General features: G+C 40.5%; 1 protein-coding gene across 1 annotated transcript in view; it reads left to right on the forward strand.

The window, feature by feature from the left end:
• The window catches only part of Maob (monoamine oxidase B), a 109,024-nt gene that overhangs the window by 69,653 nt on the left and 14,325 nt on the right, over positions 1-25,046 (forward strand). The window contains exons 4-10 of the mRNA XM_006976874.4: positions 11,584-11,688; positions 12,552-12,643; positions 15,775-15,916; positions 17,434-17,583; positions 18,421-18,580; positions 21,458-21,554; positions 22,934-22,987. Of these exons, the coding sequence (XP_006976936.1) occupies positions 11,584-11,688; positions 12,552-12,643; positions 15,775-15,916; positions 17,434-17,583; positions 18,421-18,580; positions 21,458-21,554; positions 22,934-22,987 (800 nt within the window). The remainder of the gene's footprint in view (positions 1-11,583; positions 11,689-12,551; positions 12,644-15,774; positions 15,917-17,433; positions 17,584-18,420; positions 18,581-21,457; positions 21,555-22,933; positions 22,988-25,046) is intronic.

Genomic DNA, 25,046 nt, shown 5'->3' on the forward strand with positions numbered 1-25,046 from the left:
ATGAGTTTGAAGACTGGAGATGCAGCTCAATGGGAGAGGTTTACTTGGCATGCCCTGGGCTCTGTCCACAGCACTGACATAGAAAAAGAGCTCACAAATCATAGGTTAAATTCTGGTCCTACCACATGTAGACCATACACTCTTGGATGATTTACTAAGCCCATCCTTGGAATTGATCTCCAAAATGGAACATTCCATTTATATACTCTTATTCACTGAGTTGTTATAAAGATTAAACTAAATAATTTAGTCAAAACTATCAGCTCATACCTATCAAGTTGTACTAAATAAGAGATTGAGAAGTTCATGATCAATGGCATTGGCCTTTGAGTATGTAAATTAAAATCTTAGTTATGAGAACAAATAATTGTTTCATCTCTCTGTCTCTCTGGCTCAGTTTCCCTATCTCAAATGGGCAATATTTTGCCTGTCTCCTAAAGTCATTGTGAAGTATATAAAACTTGGGTAAAGTACAACTAAGAGGCCTGTGCAGAGGAAGCCCTGTGTTAGCTTTTGCCCTGGTTATTCCTATAGTGCCTGACCTGCTTTTTGCAACTCCATCTTTCCCATCTCTCCCACTTGAGCAATGTCAGGCTTTTCATATGGTTGGATGCTGTTGGCAGATTTCAAAACCACATCTACCCCATGTGTTGATGCTATCAAAAGAGAATCTCAATGTCAGGCTGGGTGTTTATAAATATGAATGAGGTCCACAAAGCCAGCATGTCGACAGAGGAAGAAAAATATTTGTCCAAGTACAGTTTTCAGGTCTTACCCCCGTGGGAAAGATTATATTTCTCTTCTCTCAACCTGAAACTATAGATCAAAAGGAAAGAAAGCTTAGTCCTGTAAATGAGTATGTCCTAAGTATAGCCTAGTTGATATGTATAAAAGTAGCCATACTATAGAAAGACAAATAACCAACCTAGGCTCCCATGGCCAGGAAGGCAAGGTTCCCATGAGCATTTGAGGTGACATACTAAGAGAAAAAGGTCATCCTCCGGGAGATTGATCTATCTTTTCCTGCTGGTAGTGACTGACATTAGAATCAAGAACACGAAGGCAGTGCAAAGTCAATAGAAATGGGAGGCCTTGGTCTCCAGAACAAAGATAAGGGGAAAAAAGGACTGGTAGGGCCTTGACACTGACACTACTGTCACCAAACAGCCTGCTTCTCTAAAGTAAAGGCTCCAGAAGGCAGAGTTCAGATGGTTTTCCAGAGCCTGGCAAATCTTTACAGGCTCCAAAATAAAGCTCATGAATATCAAATGGTTTTCTTGCTTTTATCAAGTTTGTCATAAAATTGGAACCTAAGGCTTCATGCCAGGAATTCAGACTCTCAGAATTAACACAAAGAAGATTACTTTTAAAACATGGACATGGCTTTATGAGTAAGAGAATGTTGCTTAAATGACAGTTTATCATGCTCACAGAACCCTTAGCCACAGCTGTTTAGTGTATACATAGCCTGTGTACTGTGTAGAACCTCCAGTGCTCCCTGCCACACACAAGGGAAAGATTGTGATTCTGATTCTAAAGTTAAGAGAACAAGAGTTTGGTATGTCTCCATGTACAACACTTGCCGAGTGTGACTGAGGCTGGCAATTCCAGCTCCAGCCCAACTACATACATATGTACATCCATCCATCCATCCATACATACATACATACAAATACACATCTATGCATACATACATACAATAAAATGAATGAACCTGGAGAGATACTTCAGCAGTTAAGAGCACTTGCTGTTCTTGCAGAGGACACCCACATGGTGTCTCACAACTCTAAATCCACTTTCATGGGATCTGATGTCTTGTTCTGGCCTTTGTAGCCTTTCAGGCATGCACCTTTCATACATACATACATATATACATACATACATACATAAAAAACACTCATACACATAAAATAAAAATAAGTAAGTCTTTACAAAAGAGAGAGAACTGAAGCTTGCAATTTTGACCCATTTGCCTTTAATCATAGAGCTATCACATTTCAGAGCTACTTTGAATCTGCTCTGATAACCTCTTAAAAGCCATCTTGTATTTCTTCTCATGAGATTCTATTCCACTTTCTCTCGCACTTTTATATTTTTTTTAAAACTACTGAGAATCTCAACTAGCTTTTGTTTTTGTGGCTCTATAATTGCTATGTTAGAAATCAAAACAGAATTATCAATTTACTTATTAATCCACTTAAAGTCACCACAATAATTCTATTACAAACTATCATAGTTTATATATGTATATATAGTTGTGTATACATACATATATGTATATATTTATGTATGTATACATATATACATATGGATTACATTGTGATAGGACTGGGTTACATCTTGATCAGTCATTGGCCAAAGGGGTGGCATGGACCCCCAAAACATCACAGGCTATTGACAAGGAAACTAGTTACTTTCCAAAACCTTATGCTGAAGACACCACTGATTTTTGTCATTCAACATGGAGATATTAAGCTGATACCCAACCAGAAGCTTCTTTACTACTGAATAGGGCCTATGGTGCTGTTATATCCTGTGCACACTACCAGAATACGAAAGTAATCATCAATATCACCCAGCTACAAACCCTGAGATCTCTAACAACGGTACAACGGCCTGCCTACAAGAAATACTGGTGTAAAAGTGACACAAATATGGGAGTAACAAGCTACTTTCTAAAATTATACTTTAGGAATACTCCATGAGATGTAGCCCATACATGACCTTCCTGAAGTGGCCAAGAACCTGAGACTAGATAGGTCATGGGCCTTAGAGGAAAGCCTACTACTATTATTCTGCTACGGGAAAATAACAATAGAATGACTCTTAATTACATATTGCTATCTACATATATCAATGCCTCACTCAACCTTCATGACAGAAGCTTCTTGCAGAGGACTGTAATTAGTACAGAGACCTAGAATTTGACAGTGTGCAGAGGGTGAGAGACTTTGTAGCACTCAGCCCTAAATGGGATGTTTTTAGTCAAAACCCTTCCCTCAAGGCTCAGGGATCTATGCAGAAGAGTATGAAGAATGAGTGTAAGACCTGGAGGTGATGGAGGACTCAGAGGAAACAGGGTCTTCCAGAAACAACAGGACTGATGCATTCAGCGAGACAGTGGCAACACACATAAGACCTGCACACATCTCAGTACTGACTGAGAGGGGAGAGTGGACACAGGTTCCCACCCCTAACCAAGAAACTATCTCCAATTAACATCTGCTTGCAAAGGAAAAAGTCTGTTTTCTACAGTAGAGTGTCACTGTGATATCAACCACACTCCAGGGTAGGCCCTCAAATCTGTGTGGTTTTGAGTGGGTTTGTTTAGGTATTTTTTTTCCTTTTCTGAGCTTTTTGTTTGCTTGTTTTTTGGTTTTGGTTTGGGAGATTTTATTGACAGAGAAAGAGATGGAGAGAGAAATAAAGTTGGGCAGTTAGGGGGGTTGGGAGGATCTAGGAGTTGGAGGAGGGGATATAATATACTCTATTGTATGAGAAAAAGTTAATAAGATTTTTTTTAAATGGAAAAATATAAGTGAATGGCATTTATTTACATTTTTACATAGCTTGTTTGCATCGAGCTCCAAGAAAAATAGCTGGATTCTTGTATCTTCATTAACATTTAATTCATTGAAACATGTTGTTTGGGAAGAAATATATGAAGAAAAATTTCCCTCATATGGATGTATGGTTGGAGAATTGAGACTCTCAATTCCATCCTGCCTGTTTCAGGAACCCCGTGTGATCCTTTAAGCCCACTTTGACAATGGTTAGTCTCCAAATATCATGAAATACCATCTAATTATCAAGGAAAGTATGATTGACAAGGTTTAATAAATGATATAAAACATGTTTAGAATATAAAATAGGATGAAAACCATGAAGAAAGTAATTACTTAGATGCTTATACTTCAACCATCAAGTGTATAAGTGAATAAATAGATGAAATAAACATGTTGAAGTATTGATAAGCATGATTGAATTTTGCTTGATGAAAATTATAAATGATTACTTTGTTTTAACTTTATGTCCTGTAATTCTAGGGATCAAACCCAGTATATGATAGGCAAATATTATACTACAGAGTTATAATGTGCACCATAAATATTTAATCTTCAAATTTTTCCTTGTCATCTAGAATGTGTGTGTGTGTTAACTGTGCATGACCCTTAAATCACATAGCTAATAATCTTTGCTATTCAGCTTTGCCTACTTCCTCACAATTTCCCACCTTCACTGAAGTATTTGAAAGAATGTGGGGCCATTTTTGAACTCCTGCCATCTATTTTCTCATAAGTCTACTTCACTGTTCTCCTTGGGGAGCCCAGAGCACAACGCACCTTTCTCTCAAATACCCTAATCCCTCAGGTGGCACTCTATGTCATAGTGTTTAATGTAGGACACTTATTTGACTTTAATCATAGTGATTTTGATATTAGTCAGCAGTCTATATATTGGCTCATGATTATTTCCTGACAATTGCCAGATAGTCCCCATTCTCTTTTCACATATACACATTTACATTGGTACACATGAGTACACACATGTACACACTTTTGACCTACACAACTACTATAAATTAAATTGAAAGTCCAGTAGCTTCCACATGTGACCTGTAATATTCCAAAGTAGCCATTTAAACTTACTTGTGCTTTATTTGCTTAACCTATGACAGTAAAAAAAAAAAAATGCTACATCACAGGGCTATTTTGAGGATAAAATAAAAATGCTCTATGGAATTAGACTTTGTAATGGGGCTTTGTGAGCTAGGACTTATTCTGATGTCTTTTCATGAATTCTTCAGAAGGACAGGCTGCCTTGGACAATGTTCAAAATAGTAACAATCGCAGGACTGTTTATACCATAGCCAAACCTGAGGTCCACACTTCTTGCAGTGCCTTTGGTTGAGTGATTTTTATAAACTTCCATTTCCTCCCTCTCTTTCTGATTCCTTGAAGCTTAAAGCCTTGAGATTGTTTAATGAGTCCAACAATAGCTCTTTCCTGTGTTTATAAGAAACTTTCCCTCATCTTATGAAAGCATACTTGCTTTTATGAATCCAGCTAAGCTAAATCATTATCTGCTTAGATGTAAGACACTGAGGACTAGGAGCAAATTCTTGCATAAGAAAAGCATCTGTATTCTTCAGGGTGGTGTTCTTGGTATGTTGTTTCTTTGACAGTTTGTTCACACAGTTGTTACTACTCTGGCCCTTTATAAGAATATCTTTGTACTGGGATCACTTTGGTGCTTGGCCTCTGCCGCCATTACTCACCCTTGTTGAAATCTTGTGGTCTGGGAAGCCCCATACCTTATCTTGGCTTATATTTCACCTGAACCTCTGAGCTACAGTATGTAAAACAGAATCTTGTAAGGGACCTACCAGTAAGTACCCTTATGTTTCACTTTCACCTAAAACATTCTATGAAAAAGGTATTGTCCTTGGACAAAGGAGGAAAGGGTTGCAGAAAAGTACCTATCTCACAAGGTGTCCTGGTTAGAAGATGAATATAGGAGGAGCAGGCTGCAGTCATTGTGTGAAGTCCTAACTGAAGGTCATAGTTTGTCAGATGACTCTGCCCTGGCATAAAATTTGTCCATCCCCTTTTTCCAGGTCAAGCTCAAGAGTCAGACTGGGGGTCTTCCTTTCTGAAATAATTATCTCGTGCTCCCTGGAACTTAAGAAAAAAGAATTTGCCTTTGGAAAAGAGGGAATTCTACTAATGTACTGCCTTTGAATTTGAATCCTGTCTCTTTGCCAAGTGGCTGGCCTACTGTAGGCTATGGTCGTGTCAGTGTCCTTCTCACATGAGCTATCCTCTCTTTCTCTATCTACCTGCTTCTCTTTCTAACTCTTATAGTCTATGGACTGATGGGTGATGACGTTCTATTGAAAGACCCCCGGCTGAGATCTTCCTCCGGGAGAGACCCCAAACCCAAGGAACACACCGAAACCACAGATCAGATGCAAAAGCAAGAGGGTTTATTTAGACCAGGTACCTGGGGCGAAGTCTCTTGGAGGACTTGCGCGCCTTCCTAGGGCAAGGGGGACTTTTTATGGGATCCCAGGGGCAGAGGCGCGGTTACAGAAGCGAGAAGCATAGTTACAGGGTCCCTAGTGGTTGTTTCAAAGAAGGGCAGGGTGAATTTGGGGTCGTATGTGTGTGGCTGATTTGGCCTTGTCCAGGCCAGCTGCTTATTTCTCAAGGCCAGAGGGCCAGCCATAAAATATCCTGATTTGACTTAACTGTCTTTCTCTCAAGACTGCCGACCACAGTTATCTCTCTCAAGGCTGGCCATAGCTATCTCTGTCAAGGCCGGGTGGCTGGCTATGGCTGTGAACTCCTGTTTTTCTGATTCCTTTAGAATGGCGTTTCTTAGGCTAAGTTATAGGGGGGGGCGCATTTTATTGGCCCAAAGCCCCATGTCCTCATAATGGAGCGGGGGTCTTTCATTCCCCCATTTTCTTTTGTACCAAATGAAATCTTTCATTTTAGGATGGAGAATAAGGGGTTAGCTCTATCTCTGACTGTCTGAGCCTCTGATATTGCTGGGTTAGGATCAAAGCCTGGGCAACAGAAACCTTATCCTTGATGAATTGCACCAATCTGTTGAGGATGTATGACCCAAACAATAAAATGAGCAGAAGGATGATTAGGGGGCCCATAATGGTGGAGACAAGGGTCGTAAACCATGGTGACCTTTGGAACTATTTTTTAAATCATTTCTGTTGAGCATGGCTACTTGGAGCTGTCTGAATTGGCCGGTCTCTATAAGGGCTGCAGTCTTGTATCTACCCCAGCAGCTATTCCGCCCATGGTAATTTTTCCCAATAACAGGGCCAGCGTCAGGGAAACAGGCTCTCTGGTGATGCCCCTCCCAATGTCAGGAGGACTATTAGGGGGATCAAGGGGACCCCCGGGTGAGTCTTATCTTTAGTGGGTTTGGAGAGCGTTGAACTAGATGTCTCGGTGCCCTCAGCTTCGTCGGGTTCCTTGGCAGCCTTTACATGCGACGTGTGGACCCAAGCCGCTGTCCCGTCAACCTCGGCTCTAGGTTCCTAGATTGATGGCGTCGGACCCAGACAGAGTCCCCAATCTTGAATGGGTGAGGCACCACCGGGCGGTTCAGTTGCTCCCGTCAGGCAGGGGTTTTTACACCGTCTTTTGCATCAATTGGAGGGCTTGGAGGTGTGCCTCTAGGGTAGGGCTAGTGGCAAAAGAGGAGATATCAGAGTGAAGGAAATTTACAATTGGTGGGGGAGCCCCATACATGGTCTCAAACGGGGTTAGGCCATGAGGCCTAGGAGTATTCTGGGCTCGGTAAAGGGCTAGGGGGAGTAGGAGCACCCAATCTCTAGTGCGAGTTGCAAGCGTTAATTTGGTTAAAGTCTCCTTAATGGTTTTATTTGCACGTTCTACCTGTCCTGAGCTCTGGGGGCTGTATGCACAATGAAGTTTCCAATCGATCCCCAGTAGCCTGGCCACCTCCTGACTTACCTGGGAGACGAAGGCGGGCCCATTGTCTGACCCCAATATCTGGGGTATTTCATACCTGGGAAAGATGTCATCTAGGAGTTTTTTTGGTTACCACGTTAGCGGTCTTTTTCTTGGTAGGCAAGACCTCTGTCCATCTATGATGTAAGCTTGTCGCTCGGGGCTCCATTTCGCCCCCATTTTCTTTGTTAGTTCCTGGTCCTCCGGGCTTTCATCATCCGGAGGGCCTGGGTCATCGCGATCAGCTCTGTCTTTTGGGCCGATGTTCCAGGTGGCAGTGGTGAGGTCCAAACTATCTCCGATTCGGTGGTGACGGCTGCTCTGGCCCTCCGTTCTCCTTCTTGGAGGAAGCTGCTCCCATCCGTGTACCAGGCAGCAGGGTTGCGGGGTTGAGGGAGACAACTGGTCTGCACACCACTCGATCTGGGGGCTGCTGGACCAGAGCTTTCACCGCATGGGAGGATAACACAGTTAATGGCTGTCCCAAAGTCAGTTTCCCTGCATCCTTGAGCAAAACAGCAATGGCGGCTACCACACGCAGACAGGGGGGCGGGCCATCCTGTAGCTACCGGGCTTCCATGGCCCCAGTCTCTGTACCAACATTTCTTTTGCAAAGCCTGAGTTCTCGTCCACGAACAGTTTAAAGGGCTAGGACTTGTGGGGGGGTCCCTTTGGGTCCTGTCCAGATGCCAGCTGAACCCTTTTTTTTTGGTGGTCCTTTGATACCTCCTGTTACCTGTGGCCCCCTGGACCAAAGCTGTGCGGTCACTGAGAGAGCCTCCGGTATGGGTCAGGACTGAATGTTGAGCCCCGGTGTCCACTAGGAAGGTCATTGGCTGCCCCCCCATCTTGAGAGTTAGCCTGGGCTGGGGGGGGCGCTCCTGGCCGTGACCTTCCCAATCTTCCAGATTGAGGACCCTTGACTTAGGTCTCCGAGACCCTTGAGGCTTTTTTTTTTTTGATCAGTCATGAGCCCAATGTCCTCTCTGTTTACAGTAAGCACTTTGTCTTTGTCAAGCAGTGTTTTTTTTTTTTTTGATCTCCCGTCCTAATTTCTTAACTCCCTCTCTGACCTGTCCCTGAGACATTACAGTGGCCAGGACTTTTTTTGTTTGTTTGTTTTTCCTCTCCCTCCGTGTCTCTCTAAGTCTTTTTTAAAAACGCGCTGCCGGCGTCTCTTTCTGGTAACCTGAGCCGAATCGGTAGGGGGTCTAGAGCCCCTTGGAGACCCGCTAAGAGCAACTGGCGATAGAGACGTAGGTGTTCCCTACCTTCGCTGGTTTGTCCCGCCTTCCTCGTAGGCGACCGGCAATAGGGGAGGAAGCAGGAACCTCATCCTCCGCTGTTTGGGGGCCGCTGCAGGAGCCGCCGGTCCCTCCGGCGCTGTCGGGGGGGGGGGCTGAGGGGAAGAGAAACGGCTTAACCCATGGGGGAGGTTCTGTTGTCAGGAGTCTCCACATGGCAATGTATGGGACCTGGTCCGGGTGGCCATGGGGACTGGAAGTAAAAACTTTTCCCTCCACCTGTGAAATAAGACTGAGGTTAAAGGTTCCCTGACGAGGCCATCTTACATCTATTTTAACCTAATCGGCCTCGCAAAGAGTGATCTATTTTTTTTTTTTTTTACGACTCCTTCGTTGTTGGCTCGTGTCTTTACGTCTGACCAGTGTTTAAGCATGAGGCTCAAGGGGGTGGTGACAATCTGTCCTATGGCTGTTTTTAGGAGGAGAACGGTTAAACAGAAAACAAAAAAACGACAGACCAATATAAATAAGACTAACACTCGCTGCGCGGCTTCGGTTCCAAACCGAAAGCAAAACCAGAAAAACCGTGCCCCCAGAGGGGTCTTTAAACCGTGCCCCCAGAGGGGTCTTCAGATCGTGCCTCAGAGGGCACTTCAGATGAACCGTGGAACGTCTTCCAGGTCCCCAGATTCCCCTGGAACGTCTTCCAGGGTTCCCAGTGGCGAAGTCCAGACCCGTCGGTCCCCTCTTTCAGATCCACTGACACAGACAGATTATCAGGCGCAGGCGCGGAGACAAACAAACAACATTTAACATTCAGACAAACAGACAACACTCAGACTGGACAGGGATGACATAAATCAAGGCCGGCCGGCTTACCTCCTGATGGTGGGTCGGTGGTCCCAGGGAGGGGTCTCAATCCCCGTACGGGCCACCAAATGAAAGACCCCCGGCTGAGATCTTCCTCCGGGAGAGACCCCAAACCCAAGGAACACACCGAAACCACAGATCAGATGCAAAAGCAAGAGGGTTTATTTAGACCAGGTACCTGGGGCGAAGTCTCTTGGAGGACTTGCGCGCCTTCCTAGGGCAAGGGGGACTTTTTATGGGATCCCAGGGGCAGAGGCGCGGTTACAGAAGCGAGAAGCATAGTTACAGGGTCCCTATTGGTTGTTTTAAAGAAGGCCAGGGTGAACTTGGGGTCATATGTGTGTGGCTGATTTGGCCTTGTCCAGGCCAGCTGCTTATTCCTCAAGGCCAGGGGGCCAGCCATAAAATATCCTGATTTGACTTAACTGTCTTTCTCTCAAGACTGCCGACCACAGTTATCTCTCTCAAGGCTGGCCATAGCTATCTCTGTCAAGGCCGGGTGGCTGGCTATGGCTGTGAACTCCTGTTTTTCTGATTCCTTTAGAATGGCGTTTCTTAGGCTAAGTTATAGGGGGGGGGGCGCATTTTATTAGCCCAAAGCCCCATGTCCTCATAATGGAGCGGGGGTCTTTCACTATATGCTGTGAATATGTATTGCTCTGATTGGTTGATAAATAAAGCTGTTTGGCCAATGGTAGGCAGAATAAGGTTAGGCGTGACATTCTAACTAGAGAGAGAAAGGAAGGAGAAAGACAGAGCAGAGGAGACACTGCTAGCCCCCACCAGGAGAAGCAAGATGTTAAGATACTAGTAAGCCACAAGCCATGTGGCAAAGTATACACTTATAGAAATGGGTTAATTTAAGATATAAGAGCCAGCTAGCAAGAAGCCTGCCATGGCCATAGTTTAAAAATAATATAAGCCTGTGTGTTTATTTGGATCTGAGCAGCTGCAGACCAGGTAGGACACAGGAAAACTTTCACTTACAATGGACAAAAAAAAAAAAAAAAAAAAAAAAAAAAAAAAAAACCCAAGATGGTCACAGAATTAATACAAGAATTAGCATGAAACCTCTTCCCATTTAGCTTCTCAGTTGCCCTGGCTACAAAATCAGTACAAGATGCATCATTGCTGAATAACTTAGAGTTACTGGAAAGCTTATCCTGATTCAGTTGAAAGATGCTGTCATATTGCACAGCCTGACTTCTGACCCAGCATTTTAAATAGACCCAAAGTGGGTTTGTATGTATCCTTTAACTGTCATCAGCAAGTTAAGCCTCCCAGGTGTGATTTGTATGTTGTCTTATTGCCAATACTTTATGGAGCTGTGTCCATATATCTCTATGTCAAAGTGTTGTCCTAGTTGGGAGAACTAGCTAGTGTCAAAATGCTTTCATGGGAGGCCTGAGGTTGTTTCATTTATCTGCTTTAATTTCCCTGACCTCTGAAAACTCCTGTGTATATCTAGACTTCTGACTCCCTAGAAGAGGAAGCTGGGTCCTGTTTTGTGGCGTTTCCTTCCCATAACTGTACACATGTGATTTCACACCCCTTCTGACGTGTATTGTGCTTATAAGTGTAATTCTCTGATTCTCTGTGTACACAATGGCTCCTTATTCTAAGTATTTAAAAATATTATTGACAACAGAGATACCTTTTGGGAGCTATTCTATACTAGCATTTAGATTTGATATGGTAAGGATCTCAGTTTCAGACACAATCCTATTTACCCTGCTTAACATGCCACCAAACTTATTTGTTTGAATGAAGACTTCACTGGAGATTTCTATGCCAAAAAGCTGAACAGGGTTCTGTGGATATAGGTGCCAAAAGACCCAAGTGTATATTACATATTGGTCAGTCACATATTAGTAGCTAACATGATTTGCTCTTAAAAATTGCTAACTTAGCATATTTAACAATATTTACACTGTTGTAAATGTTTCCTCCTAAATATATGTATCTCACAGGGAAAATCATACCCCTTCAGGGGCCCATTCCCACCAGCATGGAATCCAATCACCTACCTAGATAATAACAACCTCTGGAGGACAATGGATGAGATGGGTGAAGAGGTAACACTTCTTAAAGTTGTTTTGACTGCATATGTATTTTTCATTAGTCCTCAGAAGAAAGAAGGTACAAAGTATCAGTTATCCCAGATGCATAACATAGTACCCCGCACACACTAACAATCAGTGAAATGAATGAATGAATTTGTTTTTAACTTCTAAAAGAAAGAGCTATCAAAAAGATTGTTATTTGTATACACTTGATGAGCAAGTTGAAAAGTATGAATCCTGTAGCCTTTCTGGGGTGGTATTTCTAATTTACAAAACCCCCAGGACATAGATGTTCTTTGATTCTCCAGCACACCCAGACTTGCAGCTTATAAGTAAATACATGGAAGCTTTAACTGAAAACTGATTTTGAGATGATTAGCTGTAGTTATTTGATCCTAAAGAGTTGAGTTTGTGAGTGATCTCTGTAAGTTATTAATTTAATTCCCCTTACCTGTAGCTTCAGTTTCCATGATTATAATTATCTATGGCCAACTGCAGTTAGAAAATATTAAATGGAAAATTCCAGAGAGACAACATTCACATAATTTATTACAATACATTGTTATAAACATTCTGTTTTGTTATTGTCAATATATTTCTGTGCACAGTATAATAATTAAATTTTCTTGTAGATATATTTGTATAGGATAATATCTTTATTCTAAAAGAGAGTTATTATAAACTGAGTGCTATAGATCTGTAACAAAAGAGTTGCACAGACAGTGAGATTTATGCTATTTGAGAAACTATTAGGGTTACCTGGAAAAATGAAATTTTAAATTTTTTTCTTTGAGTTAGAGCTTTTAATATTGTTCAAATAGTTAGTTGAATGGGAAATTGTCTTTTTCATTCTTCTTTAATGCATCTCCATGTAGATTCCCAGTGATGCTCCATGGAAGGCACCCCTTGCAGAAGAGTGGGACTACATGACAATGAAAGAGTTGCTGGATAAGATCTGCTGGACCAAGTAAGAGCTTCCATTGGGCAAAAGCATTTATTGTGGCAATTCTTGGGGTTATTTGGGTTTGCCATTTAACAGGTATGAGGCAAACAAGTAGCCGCTTTATGTCTAAAACAATCCCACTGACTAAGATACTGAAACTAAATCTTCCCCTAAAGATAGGTATAGGTGTAGTGTTGTACCACCAAGGTGCTATTTCCCCCATAAAGTCCTCAGAACAAACTAGAATGAGCTGTATTTTTTTTCTTAGAACATTTTAAAGTCCAGTAGTTTAACAGTCTAACTTACCAGATTGTTGATGTAGGACTAATTTTGCATTCCTCACTGGTGGTCAAGTGTAGATAGCATAGGCATTTGAAACACCTTCTATGATACAGTGTAACTCTTCAATTTTTTAAAGGGCAACTTGTAGGTAATTCACACCTGTAGAGACACTTATGAGTGAACCTACTCGTCCCAATTAGTGAAAAGCCTGTAGTATCTAAAGAAAACACTTGAGTCAAGGCTGAAGTTCTTGTTGGTAGCACTGGGACGTGTATGCAGTTTTCATAGTCCTCACTTCTTCTGGGCAGCAGGGAAAGTGGAAAGGATTATAAGTTTTCAAGTTCAAGTCAATTTCAAGTTCATAAGTAATAGAACTGAGATCCAAGATCAAGAATGCTGTCCTGCCATGCTAAATAGAATTTCTTGAAAATCTATTTGGCTCAGAAGTTGATATTTTCATACTCTGGATGTTAAGGAAATGATGGCACTGACCACTCAAAGTAAAAACAGAGTTTTAGACATGTCTGAATCTAAGATGTGGAAATAATCAAGATCCGTGCAATGGACAGAATTCTTGTTATAGGAATTCAGCTTCTTAAAATTCATCTTAAAGAGAGCAGGAGAGAGAGAGAGAGAGAGAGAGAGAGAGAGAGAGAGAGAGAGAGAGAGAGAGATTATCTGATTATTTCCAGTATTATTTTTAAAGGGGAAAATCTGAAGCTCCAATAACAGAAGACTGGTTAGATTAATTAAAGATATCCAAAAGGTGGGATAGATTAGAAAGTTTTAAAATCATGTAGAAGAATACTTTAGTAGTTTGAAAAATAATATTAAACACATGGAAAAGTGGTTTTTCATAGAGTAGGAATGGTGGAATATACAATGCCAACTCTGAAAACCAAATTATTTATAATATGGATTGTAAAAAACAATGGACATTCACTGCCATATATTTCATGATAGTGAATGGCACAATGTATTTACCTATTACTGTTCTGTTGAACATGTTGACTACTTCAAACCTTTTATTATTATTATTACTATTATTATTATATATGATGTACATTATAAAGTATGCTTTTGAAAGCTATCCATTATGAGATGATCATTCAAGTCATAAAATTGATGCCTATTATGAATTATATCATTTAAGACCACTTTTCTATGTTTTTAAAGCTTCATATGAGAATGTGGTTTATAATAGAGCTTATTTTTGCTGTAATAGAATTATATTTATTTACAAATTTTATAGATTTCCAATAAGATAATCTATATCTATTCTAGAACTTCTGTTATAGAAAGCTTTTAATAAATTCAATTTGATCTTTTGTTCACAAAGAACTTTTAGGCACCTACAGAATGGAATCAGTTATGTTTCTTTGAGTCAGAGAGACCTGAGATTCTTACCACAGCCTTGACTTCAGTCTCCAGTTAGCAAATACCCTTGGTTGTCAACTCACAAAATGAATGTTGGGAATTTATGTAAACAAGAACCAGGGCATTTTCTAATTATTCCTATGCAAGATGCACATGAGATCATTTGCTGACTTTAAAGGAAACAACACCCAGATCAACTAATCTATTCTGATTCAAAGTAAATCACAAACATGCATTCAAAGACTACTGCTGGATCATTTCCTTAGTTGTAATTTATAAAATGTTGCTCAGAAGAACAAAGTGTATTTTCAATGTGATAGTAGACACACAATTGTGTTTTTAGGAAAAATTATATCTAGAAAACTCACACATCAAAATGAGACTTATAATTACCATTTGGGTGACAGAAATATGGAAAATACTTATTGCTTCATATTTTTATCTTATGAATTTCCAAAGCTCATCTAATGTGTATATTTTTATGAAAAAATTAGTATAACGTTTATCTTTTTAAAAGCCAACAGGGCAAAAATTACAAAATATTATTACTCTAGACTGCTTGACATTTCCTCCCTTAAATGCCGTAAAGCTCGTTTTTTTTTTTTATTGAAATCCCCAGAGTAAATCAAACAAAAGATTAAGAATGGATCTGCTCGACATAGAGAAATGCAGTTGTCCTCCTTTATAGCTATAATTAATCATCATTATTCTTTGTCCAGAAAGAATATTTTTCTTCATGAGATAGACTACATCACATAAATTTTATTATTTTATAATTTTATGATTATTCATTTTATTATTAGCTATTGCTGATTTCTTTAATTAGGAAATTAAAGGGTTCTGTAGTGCTCAGGACTGAACCCAAGTCTTCACACATAATGGGCAAGGGGTTTACCCTATATCTATAAATTAAAATTTATCATAGGTTTTTAAGTAAAAAAAGAATAGATATGTGGTTGGAGAGATGGCTCCGAAGTTAAGAGCAATTGCCTTTCTGGTAGATGACTTGGGTTCAGTTCCCAGCACCTACATCAAGTGGCCCACAACCACCTAAAACTCCACCTCTAAGAGATCCAACACCCTCTTCCGGCCTTTTTGGGCAACTGGACATATGTGTTGCACATAAATATACTCAGGACTTCTGGGAGGAAGAGAGACAGAGATTTGAGTTGATTTTGAGAATCTGATTTTAACCACTTAGTGAATGGGAATGCCTTTTACCAAAATTAGGATTTTGGGAAGACTAGAGGGTGTGTAGAAACAACTATAACACAGACTATGATACCAAAGTCAATTTTGAACAAGATCTTTTGTTTTAGGGGGCATAAATATCATATTTCCCAAATTCACGTTCTCATATTTTATGATACTGAATTCCAGAAGTTTGCTAAAGTGTGCTAAACATAGCCAAGGAAACAAGAAACTTGACTACTCTAGACTCTTAAGAAAACTCTGTCCTGCATTTGCAAATCGTACTCTTGTTTCTTTCTGAGCAGATCTGCAAAGCAGCTTGCTACTCTCTTTGTGAACCTATGTGTCACTGCAGAGACCCATGAGGTCTCTGCTTTGTGGTTCCTGTGGTATGTAAAGCAGTGTGGAGGCACAACCAGAATCATCTCAACCACCAACGGAGGGCAGGTATTGTACCAACACAAAACCACTACTACAGAAATGAGTGTCATTCTGCAATCATTAGATGCTGGTGCTTGAGACAGGCTTGTGGTTTGTCATGCTTTACTTTGGTGGCTTCCAGTAGCTTTCAGAAGGAGCCATGTGTTGTCAGGTATCCAAGTGGTCAGCATAGTTTTAAAACTAGGCTCCTCAGAAATTCCAAACAGTAAGACAGAAGTGCACTTAAATTTAAAGAATATACCGTGCTCTGGGCTGTAGTTCAATCATAGAGCACTTCCCTACCATGAACCAGGCTCTGGATCCTTCCTAAATACTAAGAAAGAAAAGGAAATAAAGAAAAATAGATAAATGAAAGAAGGAAGGGGCAAATAATGTTCTGAAAAGCAGCACCACATATGAGAATTCATTCTTGGTTTTATTTATTCAATGCCTGTTCTCTGAGCACTGTTTAAGGCCTCCTGTTTGGCAGAGTATAAAGTGGTTTAAGTTTTTAATCTGTTGGGTAATTATGTTCCTTTCCTTCCTGTCACCTCCCATCCTCTCTTCTTCCTCCTCCTCTTTTTCCTCCTTCTTTGTGAACCTATTTGAAATAGTCTTTAAAAAGTTAGTCGAGGAATAATGAGATATTCAGCAGGTAAAGGCACTTACTATAAAAGTTTAAAAGCTAAGTTCAATCTCAAGAACTTCAGCAAGGGTAGGCAGAAGGATAAAACTGGCTCCACAAAATGCTCTCTGACATTCACACTTGTACTCACATATACACATCATGCATACAGACAAACACACTTACTACTAATAATAACAGAATACTTTTTAAATTAACTGATCTGAAAATTGAGGATGAGAGACAGTCTAGTTAAACTGTATGCATAGCCAGGTAGAGCACCCAGAAACTCTGGAATGTTTGGAAGCAGGGCTGAAAGCAGGTAGATCCAGCAAGATGAAATGACCTTGGTGGCCATAGGAGCAGCAGGCATCTGACCCTAGATAAGATGGGCCTACCTACAATAGGAGGAAGCTGACTTAGGGGTGGAGGTGTAGTGTAGGGAAGGCAGAGATGGGATGAGTCTGAGCCTGAGTCACAGGACAAATGTTAGTAATACTCAGGAAAATGATGGCCAAGCTGTAGGTAGAGTTCCACTAGGCCCAATGAATCAGCCAAAGAATGTAGATGGGGCTCAGAGCAATGTTTTTCCCCAGGCAAAAGAGAAATCAAAATTATTCTGAGAACGTTCAGCTCAGTTTGGAGCCCTGGAATCCACAGTAATATAACTTTAAGGTGAGTTAGTAAATCAAGCCTATAATTTTGTCAAAAGACAATAACCTCTAATTGGAAAATATCCAAATAACAATAATAATGTAAGTAAAAATACCAACAACAAGGTATAGGAAAATACTCATAATAATAAAATGAAATTTTATACGCATTAGAGGAAGGATAACCAGGGGGAAATGGCCACTTAGCTGTTTATATCAGCTCCTATATTGACAATCCACCTTTAGTCCAGTTTTCTTCTTTCTAGGAGAGGAAATTTGTTGGTGGGTCTGGTCAAGTGACTGAGCGGATAATGGATCTCCTTGGGGACCGAGTGAAGCTTGAGAGACCCGTGACTCACATTGACCAGAATGGGGAAAATGTTGTTGTGGAAACCTTAAACCATGAAACCTATGAGGTAAGTAAGACTCTCAAAGTGAGGGAAAGAGATCAGAGTCCCAAGGGGAGCTGAAGCATATATAAGGTCAAAGATAGCTCAGACTTCATAAAGTCTATTGGCCAGGGCTACATCTACCTGAAAGAAAGCAAAAAGAGTGAAACTATTTGAGAGGAGAGAAGATTGAAAATGTACTCTTTGTAATCGGCCCTTGGGTAATTATAAAATCAAAGGAAATATTTGATAAGTATCAAGCATGGCTTATGGACCTGGCATTATTCTGAGAGTTGGGAATTTTCTGATTTCATGAGGTTTTACATTTTAGTAAAAGATTAAAGCTGTAGCCAAATATATAGTTGAAATCTAAAGTATGTCAAATAGTGATAAGTAGTGTGGAAGAAATCAAGCAGGGAGAGGAGAAGGCATCCCATAAGGCTGACTGGGCTTGCTGATCATGTCACTTTAAATAAGGTTGTTAGCAAAGGCCTCAGCAGGACAGGTGAACCCAGAGCTGAAGGAGATGGCTCTGTGGAAAGAGAATTACTGATACATGGAACAACAGCCAGGACCAGGGCCTAAATTGGAAGCATGACTGTACTGACCAAGGGATGTAAGGTGATCAAAATGGCAAACAAAGGAAGGCTGGACCAAAGCATGAGAAGTGGGATGGAGAGGCAATGGGGAAGGCATTGGAGTTTAGAACTAGGGAGTAGTAAAGGTTGCTTTAGTTTTTGACTGGGTCCTTCTGGCTTCACTGTTAAGGGATGGAAAGGGAACAAGGGTAGACAGAGAGAGAGGATTAAGAAAAACTTTTGCCACAGGCCAATGGTTATTTAACCATGTTAACTTTTCTTTCAGGCTAAATATGTGATTAGTGCCATTCCACCTGTTCTGAGCATGAAGATTCACTATAGTCCTCCCCTGCCGATGCTAAGAAACCAGCTGATCACTCGTGTGCCCATGGGTTCAGTCATTAAGTGCATAGTTTATTATAAAGAGCCCTTCTGGAGGAAGAAGGGTAAGTGCATATTTTATTTTTCCTTAGAATGTGACCAGTTCCTTGAATAATTTGATATAACATTTATTCAATCCTCTCCCAATCCCCATGAGAACATGTGATTTTATTTTCTTATATACCAAAAGCATGGATTTATAAAGACATGGATTCATGAATGGAGATGTAGCTCAATAGTTGAATGCTTGCACAGCACATGCAAGACTCAGTGTTTTATCCCCAACTCCACACACCCAAAAAGTGGCAGTTGTGAAATTTTTCAGGCCAGCTCTTACTATTGTCAAGATCCTGCTAAATTAAGTAAAATCAATTTCTTCATCCATGTACACTTATGTTACTACACTAGACAGTGCATGGGGATGCTCACAAAAGTGCTGCATCCTACATTGATTGAAATGCTCCTGAAGTGGTGTATCTAATACTCACTCCATATGTGGGTACCAAACACCTGGAATGTGGCTAATGACACTAAATCAACTATTTTGTTGCATTTTATTCCTTTAAATGAATCACCATATGCAGCTAGTATCTGCTGCCTTGGACAACATGTACAAGCATTACTTTTTTTCCCTCTGATCATGTCTACTTAACTACCAAAGGAAGAACAGGAAAGGATAGCAATGCCTGAGGCTGAGGATAAAGGGGAGGGTGGACTAGAAGGGGAGGAAGACTATAGAAATAAGACTATGCTGAAGACAATTGGGAATAGTGTCAGAGTTGGGTGTGAGGATAGCGTTTCCTGTACCCAGTCAGCTCTCTGTATTCATGGCTTCTGTTCCTGCACATCAAGTCAGCTACAGAAGAATATTCAGAAGAGAATTATACCTGTCCTGACAATGTGTAGGCTTTTTCCCTTGTTATTTTCTAAATCATTCAGTATAACAATTTATGTTTATATCCTGTTAGATATTTTTAGTAATCTCAAAATGATTTATACTGTATAAGAGAATGTGCTTAGGTTCCCATCTTATGTAAGGGTCTTGTACACCCAAGGATTTTGGTTCTCCTGGGGGTTCTTGGGGTGAATCTTCCCAGATATGGAGGGACAGACAATTGGTAACCTTACTCAGTCACACCTCAGTCTCTTAACTCCCCACCCTGCAGTAATCTTGGTTAGTGCTCTTATTGGATTGGAACATCCACTGAGCAAGTATTCTACCTTTTGTAAAGGACTCACCTCAAAGAGCTCTGTCCTTTTTCCCTTTGAATCCAATGCCAGCAGCATAATGGGGCTGAGTTTCTGCTCCCTGAGACTCAGGTCATGAATTTTAGGTAGCTGGCTAGGGGCAGGTAAATAACATTTAGGACAAGGAATATAGACTGGTTTAGGATTTTTGTTTGCTTCTTTGTTTGTTTGAGGTAATTAGTTAGCTTTTCATTATTTTTAATAAACTATATTTTGATCATATTATTTCACTCCTCCTTCCAGATCCTCCCCACCTCCCTACCACATGTTCTTCAATATACCCTAAATAATCTCTAATTAAAATACTTAATATAATGTGTTGCCATGTAATAGCAATTATACTACATATGTATGTATACTATATATATGTGTGTGTGTTTAATATATATGTGTGCATAAACTATATAAATACTGCAATATAAACACTATACATAAGGAATCATAACAAGAAAAAAATTGTATATATTCAGTTAGTACAGATGTACTAAAAAATGTTTTTGGTTCTTTGAGACAGGATCTCTTTATGTACCCCTGGCTGTCCTAGAACTTACTATGTAGACAAGCTAGCTAGTCTTGAACTCCCAGAGATTCTCCTGTCTCTGTCTAGAATATGCTTGGATTAAAGATGTGTGCCACTATGCCTGTCCTTTAAATGTTTTTGATAGTAAGTTTGAATTGACAGGTACAGAACCCATAGATAGAGAGGTCCAACTGTATTTTGTTCCAGATGGTGATGATGAGAGTACTTTTATTCAGAAGGGATTGAAATTCTTATCCAAGTTGCTATGCTTGAAAGGAAAGGGGTCTTCAGAGCTCAAGTTTGAAATGGGACTCTATGATTCATTTTAGCTTCCCATGTTCTCTCTGCCCTGTGTTCTAAAAGTCAAGGACTGCTTCAACTGGCATTAAGTGACCAGACACAACAGCACACATCTGTAGTCCCAGCTACTCAAGAGGCTGATATAGGAAGGCCACATGAGACCAGGAACCAGTTCATGGCTGGCTTGAACGATATAGTGAGACCTCAACTCTAAAAGAAAAGTTGGAAGAGGAGTGACTCCTCATGAAATAGGAGCATTCAGCCTCTTGTATTTCCCAGTTTCCATTGGCCACTTTTTTTGGTTTTTCAAGACAGGGTTTCTCTGTGTAGTTTTGCACCTTTCCTGGAACTCACTTGGTAGACCAGGCTGGCCTGGAACTCACAGAGATCTGCCTGTCTCTGTCTCCCTAGTGCTGGGATTAAAGGCGTGCGCCACCACCGCCAGCACCGCCCGGCATCCATTGGCCACTTTGATCTTGTTCTTTTTGTCCAAGACAGTGTCATACATAGTTTGTCTCAAAATCACTATGTAGCTAAGGTTCCTGCCTCTACCTCCCAGGTATGGGGATTATAGGTATGATCCACCACACCCAGTTTGTTCAATGCCTGGGAAAACCCCAAGGCTTTGTCCATGCTAGGCAGGCACTGTACCAACTGTGCTACAATGTCTGGACCTACTCTCATTTTTTTCACAGAACCTTGATTACCTAGCCCTCTCCTTGACATCAGTTTAATTTACTTTCATACACTTAGAGTATAATGTGTTATGTTTGACCTCTAAATTTCTCAAATTGAAAACTGTGTGTTTATTTGCATTTGCTGTGGTGAAATGATAGGATAATTGATATGTTTATCCACTTCACTATTTTCTAAGATTTCTGTGGATCCATGATTATTGAAGGAGAGGAAGCTCCAATCGCGTACACGTTGGATGATACCAAACCAGATGGCAGTTATGCTGCTATAATAGGGTAAGGTGCAATTATAGTATTGTAGTTGTATTTGCTATTGACAAGATAATAAAATACTATTGACTAAGGAATACAAAACTTCATTAAAACAATTTTTACTTGATAATACTACTCTCCAAATCCAGTGATAGAAGTATTATTCTTGCTTCTTTTTAATTAATAAATATCTAGATGCAAATACCAATAACATTTAAATTTTGTTATATCAATTTCTTCTTCATATTTAATGTGTTAAGAGGTATATTGGGGGTCATCTTTATGTGATAGATTGATGGTACTTCAATGTTTTACTAAGAGGGGTGTTTCACTAAATAGTTCTTACGGAGACCATGTGAGCACCCATGTGGTTTACTATGTTTTCTGTTGCTAGAGCAAAGTTCTTAAGACTAGGTAAATTATGAAGAAGAGAAGGTCATTGTAGCTCACAGTTTTGGAAGTCCAAGAGCATGGTATCAATATTTACTAGATTTATGAGGAGGAGGGCCTTGTGCTCCTCCATATATGGCAGAAAAGTAGAAGGGAGGAAACATTTGTCACAAAATCACATGGCAAGAGTGGAAGCAAGGAAGTAAGTAGAGAAGCCAAACTTGCTGTATAAAATAGCCCACTCTCCTAAGAAGCAGTCCACTGTCATGGAAACCATATTCATCTTTTGAATTCCTCACAATTCAAAATGTTGTGAAAGGCCCTACCACTTCTCAATGCCACTACATTGTAAATGGAATTTCATCGTGAGTTTGGGTGATGGCCACTCTATCTAAATCACAGTAAATGTTACTTATATGGGTTACTGAGATTTTTTCTGAGTCCCATGACAAAGAAAGGGAGGCCAGCCCTATCATCAACTTGCCAGCTGAAGAGTGTTTGGGGGCCAGTACTGGATACAAAGTTGTGTTTACCTGGAGTAAAAATTGAGATAGCCACCAGGAAGCCAAGGTGAGAACAAGGAGGGCAGAACAAGTTGTTAAGCAGAAAGCAGTTGTAGGGCTGGAAATGAGACAGGCTGCATGTCTCAGAGGCATGATGCTTGAGACAGAACCAAAGGGCAAGGGAGGACTGGACAGTTCAGAGACAGCCTTAAGTGAACATTTGAGGTCCAAGTCCTTTCCTCTTGGTCACCAGCATGCTGGAGGGCAGTGGATTAGTCATTATATTAACCTAGGCAGAAATCATGGCCAGTCATTTACTTTTGGTCCCCTGATCCCCCAAAGCCAGAACGTGTTCCTCAGTGTCAAGAATGCAATGTAGAAGCAGGGACACTATGAACATTGTTAACATATAGATGGCTTCTGCATAGTGCACAGGGCATGTGTAGCTATAGAAATGAAGTTAAGATTTAAAATATTAAATTGCTCACTTTTTGTTGTTTGTGTTTTCAGATTTATTCTTTCTCACAAAGCCAGGAAACTGGCACGCCTTACCAAAGAAGAAAGGTAACAAAATGTTCTTTCCTTCTTTCTCTTCCTTCTTTCCCTCCCCCTTCCTTCCTCCCCCTCCTTCACTTCCTCCCTTCTTCCTTCTTCTTTCTCCTTCCTTCCCCGATTCCCTGCCAACTTCCTTCTTTTCCTCCCTCCTTTTCCCCTCTCCATCCCTCCTATCTGCCTTCTTTTCTTTCATTCCTCCCTTCCACTCTTTCTTCCTTCTTTCCTTACTTCCTTCTATTCTTTTTTAAGTTGAGGAAAATAATTGTTTAGAGCAAGAGCACATACTCAATAGGGAGTGTGGGATTTTCAAGTAAGTTGCCTCTTTCTTTCCTCTGCCATCTTCTCTCCCTCCTTCTTTCTTTTTTGACTCTTTGCTTGCCTTTCAATGTTTATTAACTTTTTAACTTCTAGAATACCTCATGTGTATTGCTAATGTGACATGCCTGTTATGTTAATCATAAAGGTCTTATATGATACAATGCTTATTACATAAGAAACAAATATTCAGATTAATAATTAAGTTATTACATACAAGACATTATGCTAAGAACTAAGAAAAAGGACATAATGAAAGCATTGAACATGTACTTATGGAGAAGATAACTGAGTATACAAATTGCTAGGTTAGGCAGCACTACATAAGTGATGAATAGCAATTGCAGATTATAGGTACGGAGACTAATTTCTCTGGAGGCTATTTCTTCTGGCAATTTGTATTCACCACTAGCAAATATGTATATCTGCATCATAACTGATAACATATTTAATGACTCAAAGCCCAAATGACTTTACAGTGCATTCATTCTTCCAATCGGCATCAGCTTGTTCTTCTATAACCAGTGCCACCTTCGTTGGTCAGAGCTGTGGTAGTCTGACTGGGCCACAGATTTTAAAATGTCCACATTGGAGTATAAGATCCATGAAGGTTACCACCAAGTGTTATCTGATTGACTCACTGCTGAATCTTCAATGTCTTGAACGAATTTTTCCCAATTTGTCTTTTTTTTATCATGTTCATAAATTAGTCATCATATACTGTGACAACTATGTCTCTTATGTGGTCAAGATTATTCATTATTCATATTAACAGTTTAATAAATGATCTCTCATAGACAGAAATGATCCTATTCCAATATACTGTTTGGCTTTATCTTTTGTTTAGATTTTATTTTTTTTTAATTTAATTCTTTTTTCTCTTTTTTTCACTCTTTTTTTTTATTAAGAAAAATTTTTCATTAATTTTACACACCAATCAAAGACCCCCCTCTCCTTGCCTCCCGGCCCTACCAGCCTCACCCTCCCAACCCACCTCCCTTCCCCACCCATAAGAAGGAAAGGCCTCCCATGGGGAGGCATGTCCAGTAGAGGCAAGTCCAAGCCCTTCTCCTTGCCTCAAGACTGCATGAGGTGTCCCATCATAGGTAGTAGGCTCCAAAAAGCCTACTCATGCACTTTTAGATGGATTTTGATCCTACTAACCAGGGGCCCTCCCAAGCAGATCAAGCTACACAACTGTCTTGCCATGCAGAGGGCATTGTCCAGTCCCATGTAGGTTCCACAGCCATTGATCCAACTTTCATGAGTTTCCTCTAGTTTGTTTTGGTCATCCCTGCATGTTTCCCCATCATGATCTTGATGCACTTGCTCATAGAATCCCTCTTCTCTCTCTTCGACTGGACTCCTGGAGCTGTCTGGTGATTGCTTGTGGATCTCTGCATCTGCTTCCATCAGTCATTGGAGAAAAGTTCTGTGATGACAGTTAGGGTATTCACTGGTCTGATCTCTGGGGCAAGCCAGTTCAGTTCAGGTTCCCTCTCCACTATTGCTAGTAGTCCAGGCTGGGGTCATCCTTGGAGATTCCTGGCAACTTCCCTAGCACCGGGTTTCTCTCATCCTCATGTTATCTCTCTCTATCATGGTATCTCTTTCATTGCTTTCTCTCTCCCTCCCTGTTCGAGCTAAACCATCCCATTCCCCTATGTTCTCATCCCCTATCCCCTACCCTCCACTTCCCACCCCTCATCCCCTGTTTACTCATGGAGATCTCATCTATTTCCCCTTCCCAGGG

This window comes from Peromyscus maniculatus, chromosome X (assembly GCF_049852395.1).
Source record: "Peromyscus maniculatus bairdii isolate BWxNUB_F1_BW_parent chromosome X, HU_Pman_BW_mat_3.1, whole genome shotgun sequence".
NCBI lineage: Eukaryota > Metazoa > Chordata > Mammalia > Rodentia > Cricetidae > Peromyscus > Peromyscus maniculatus.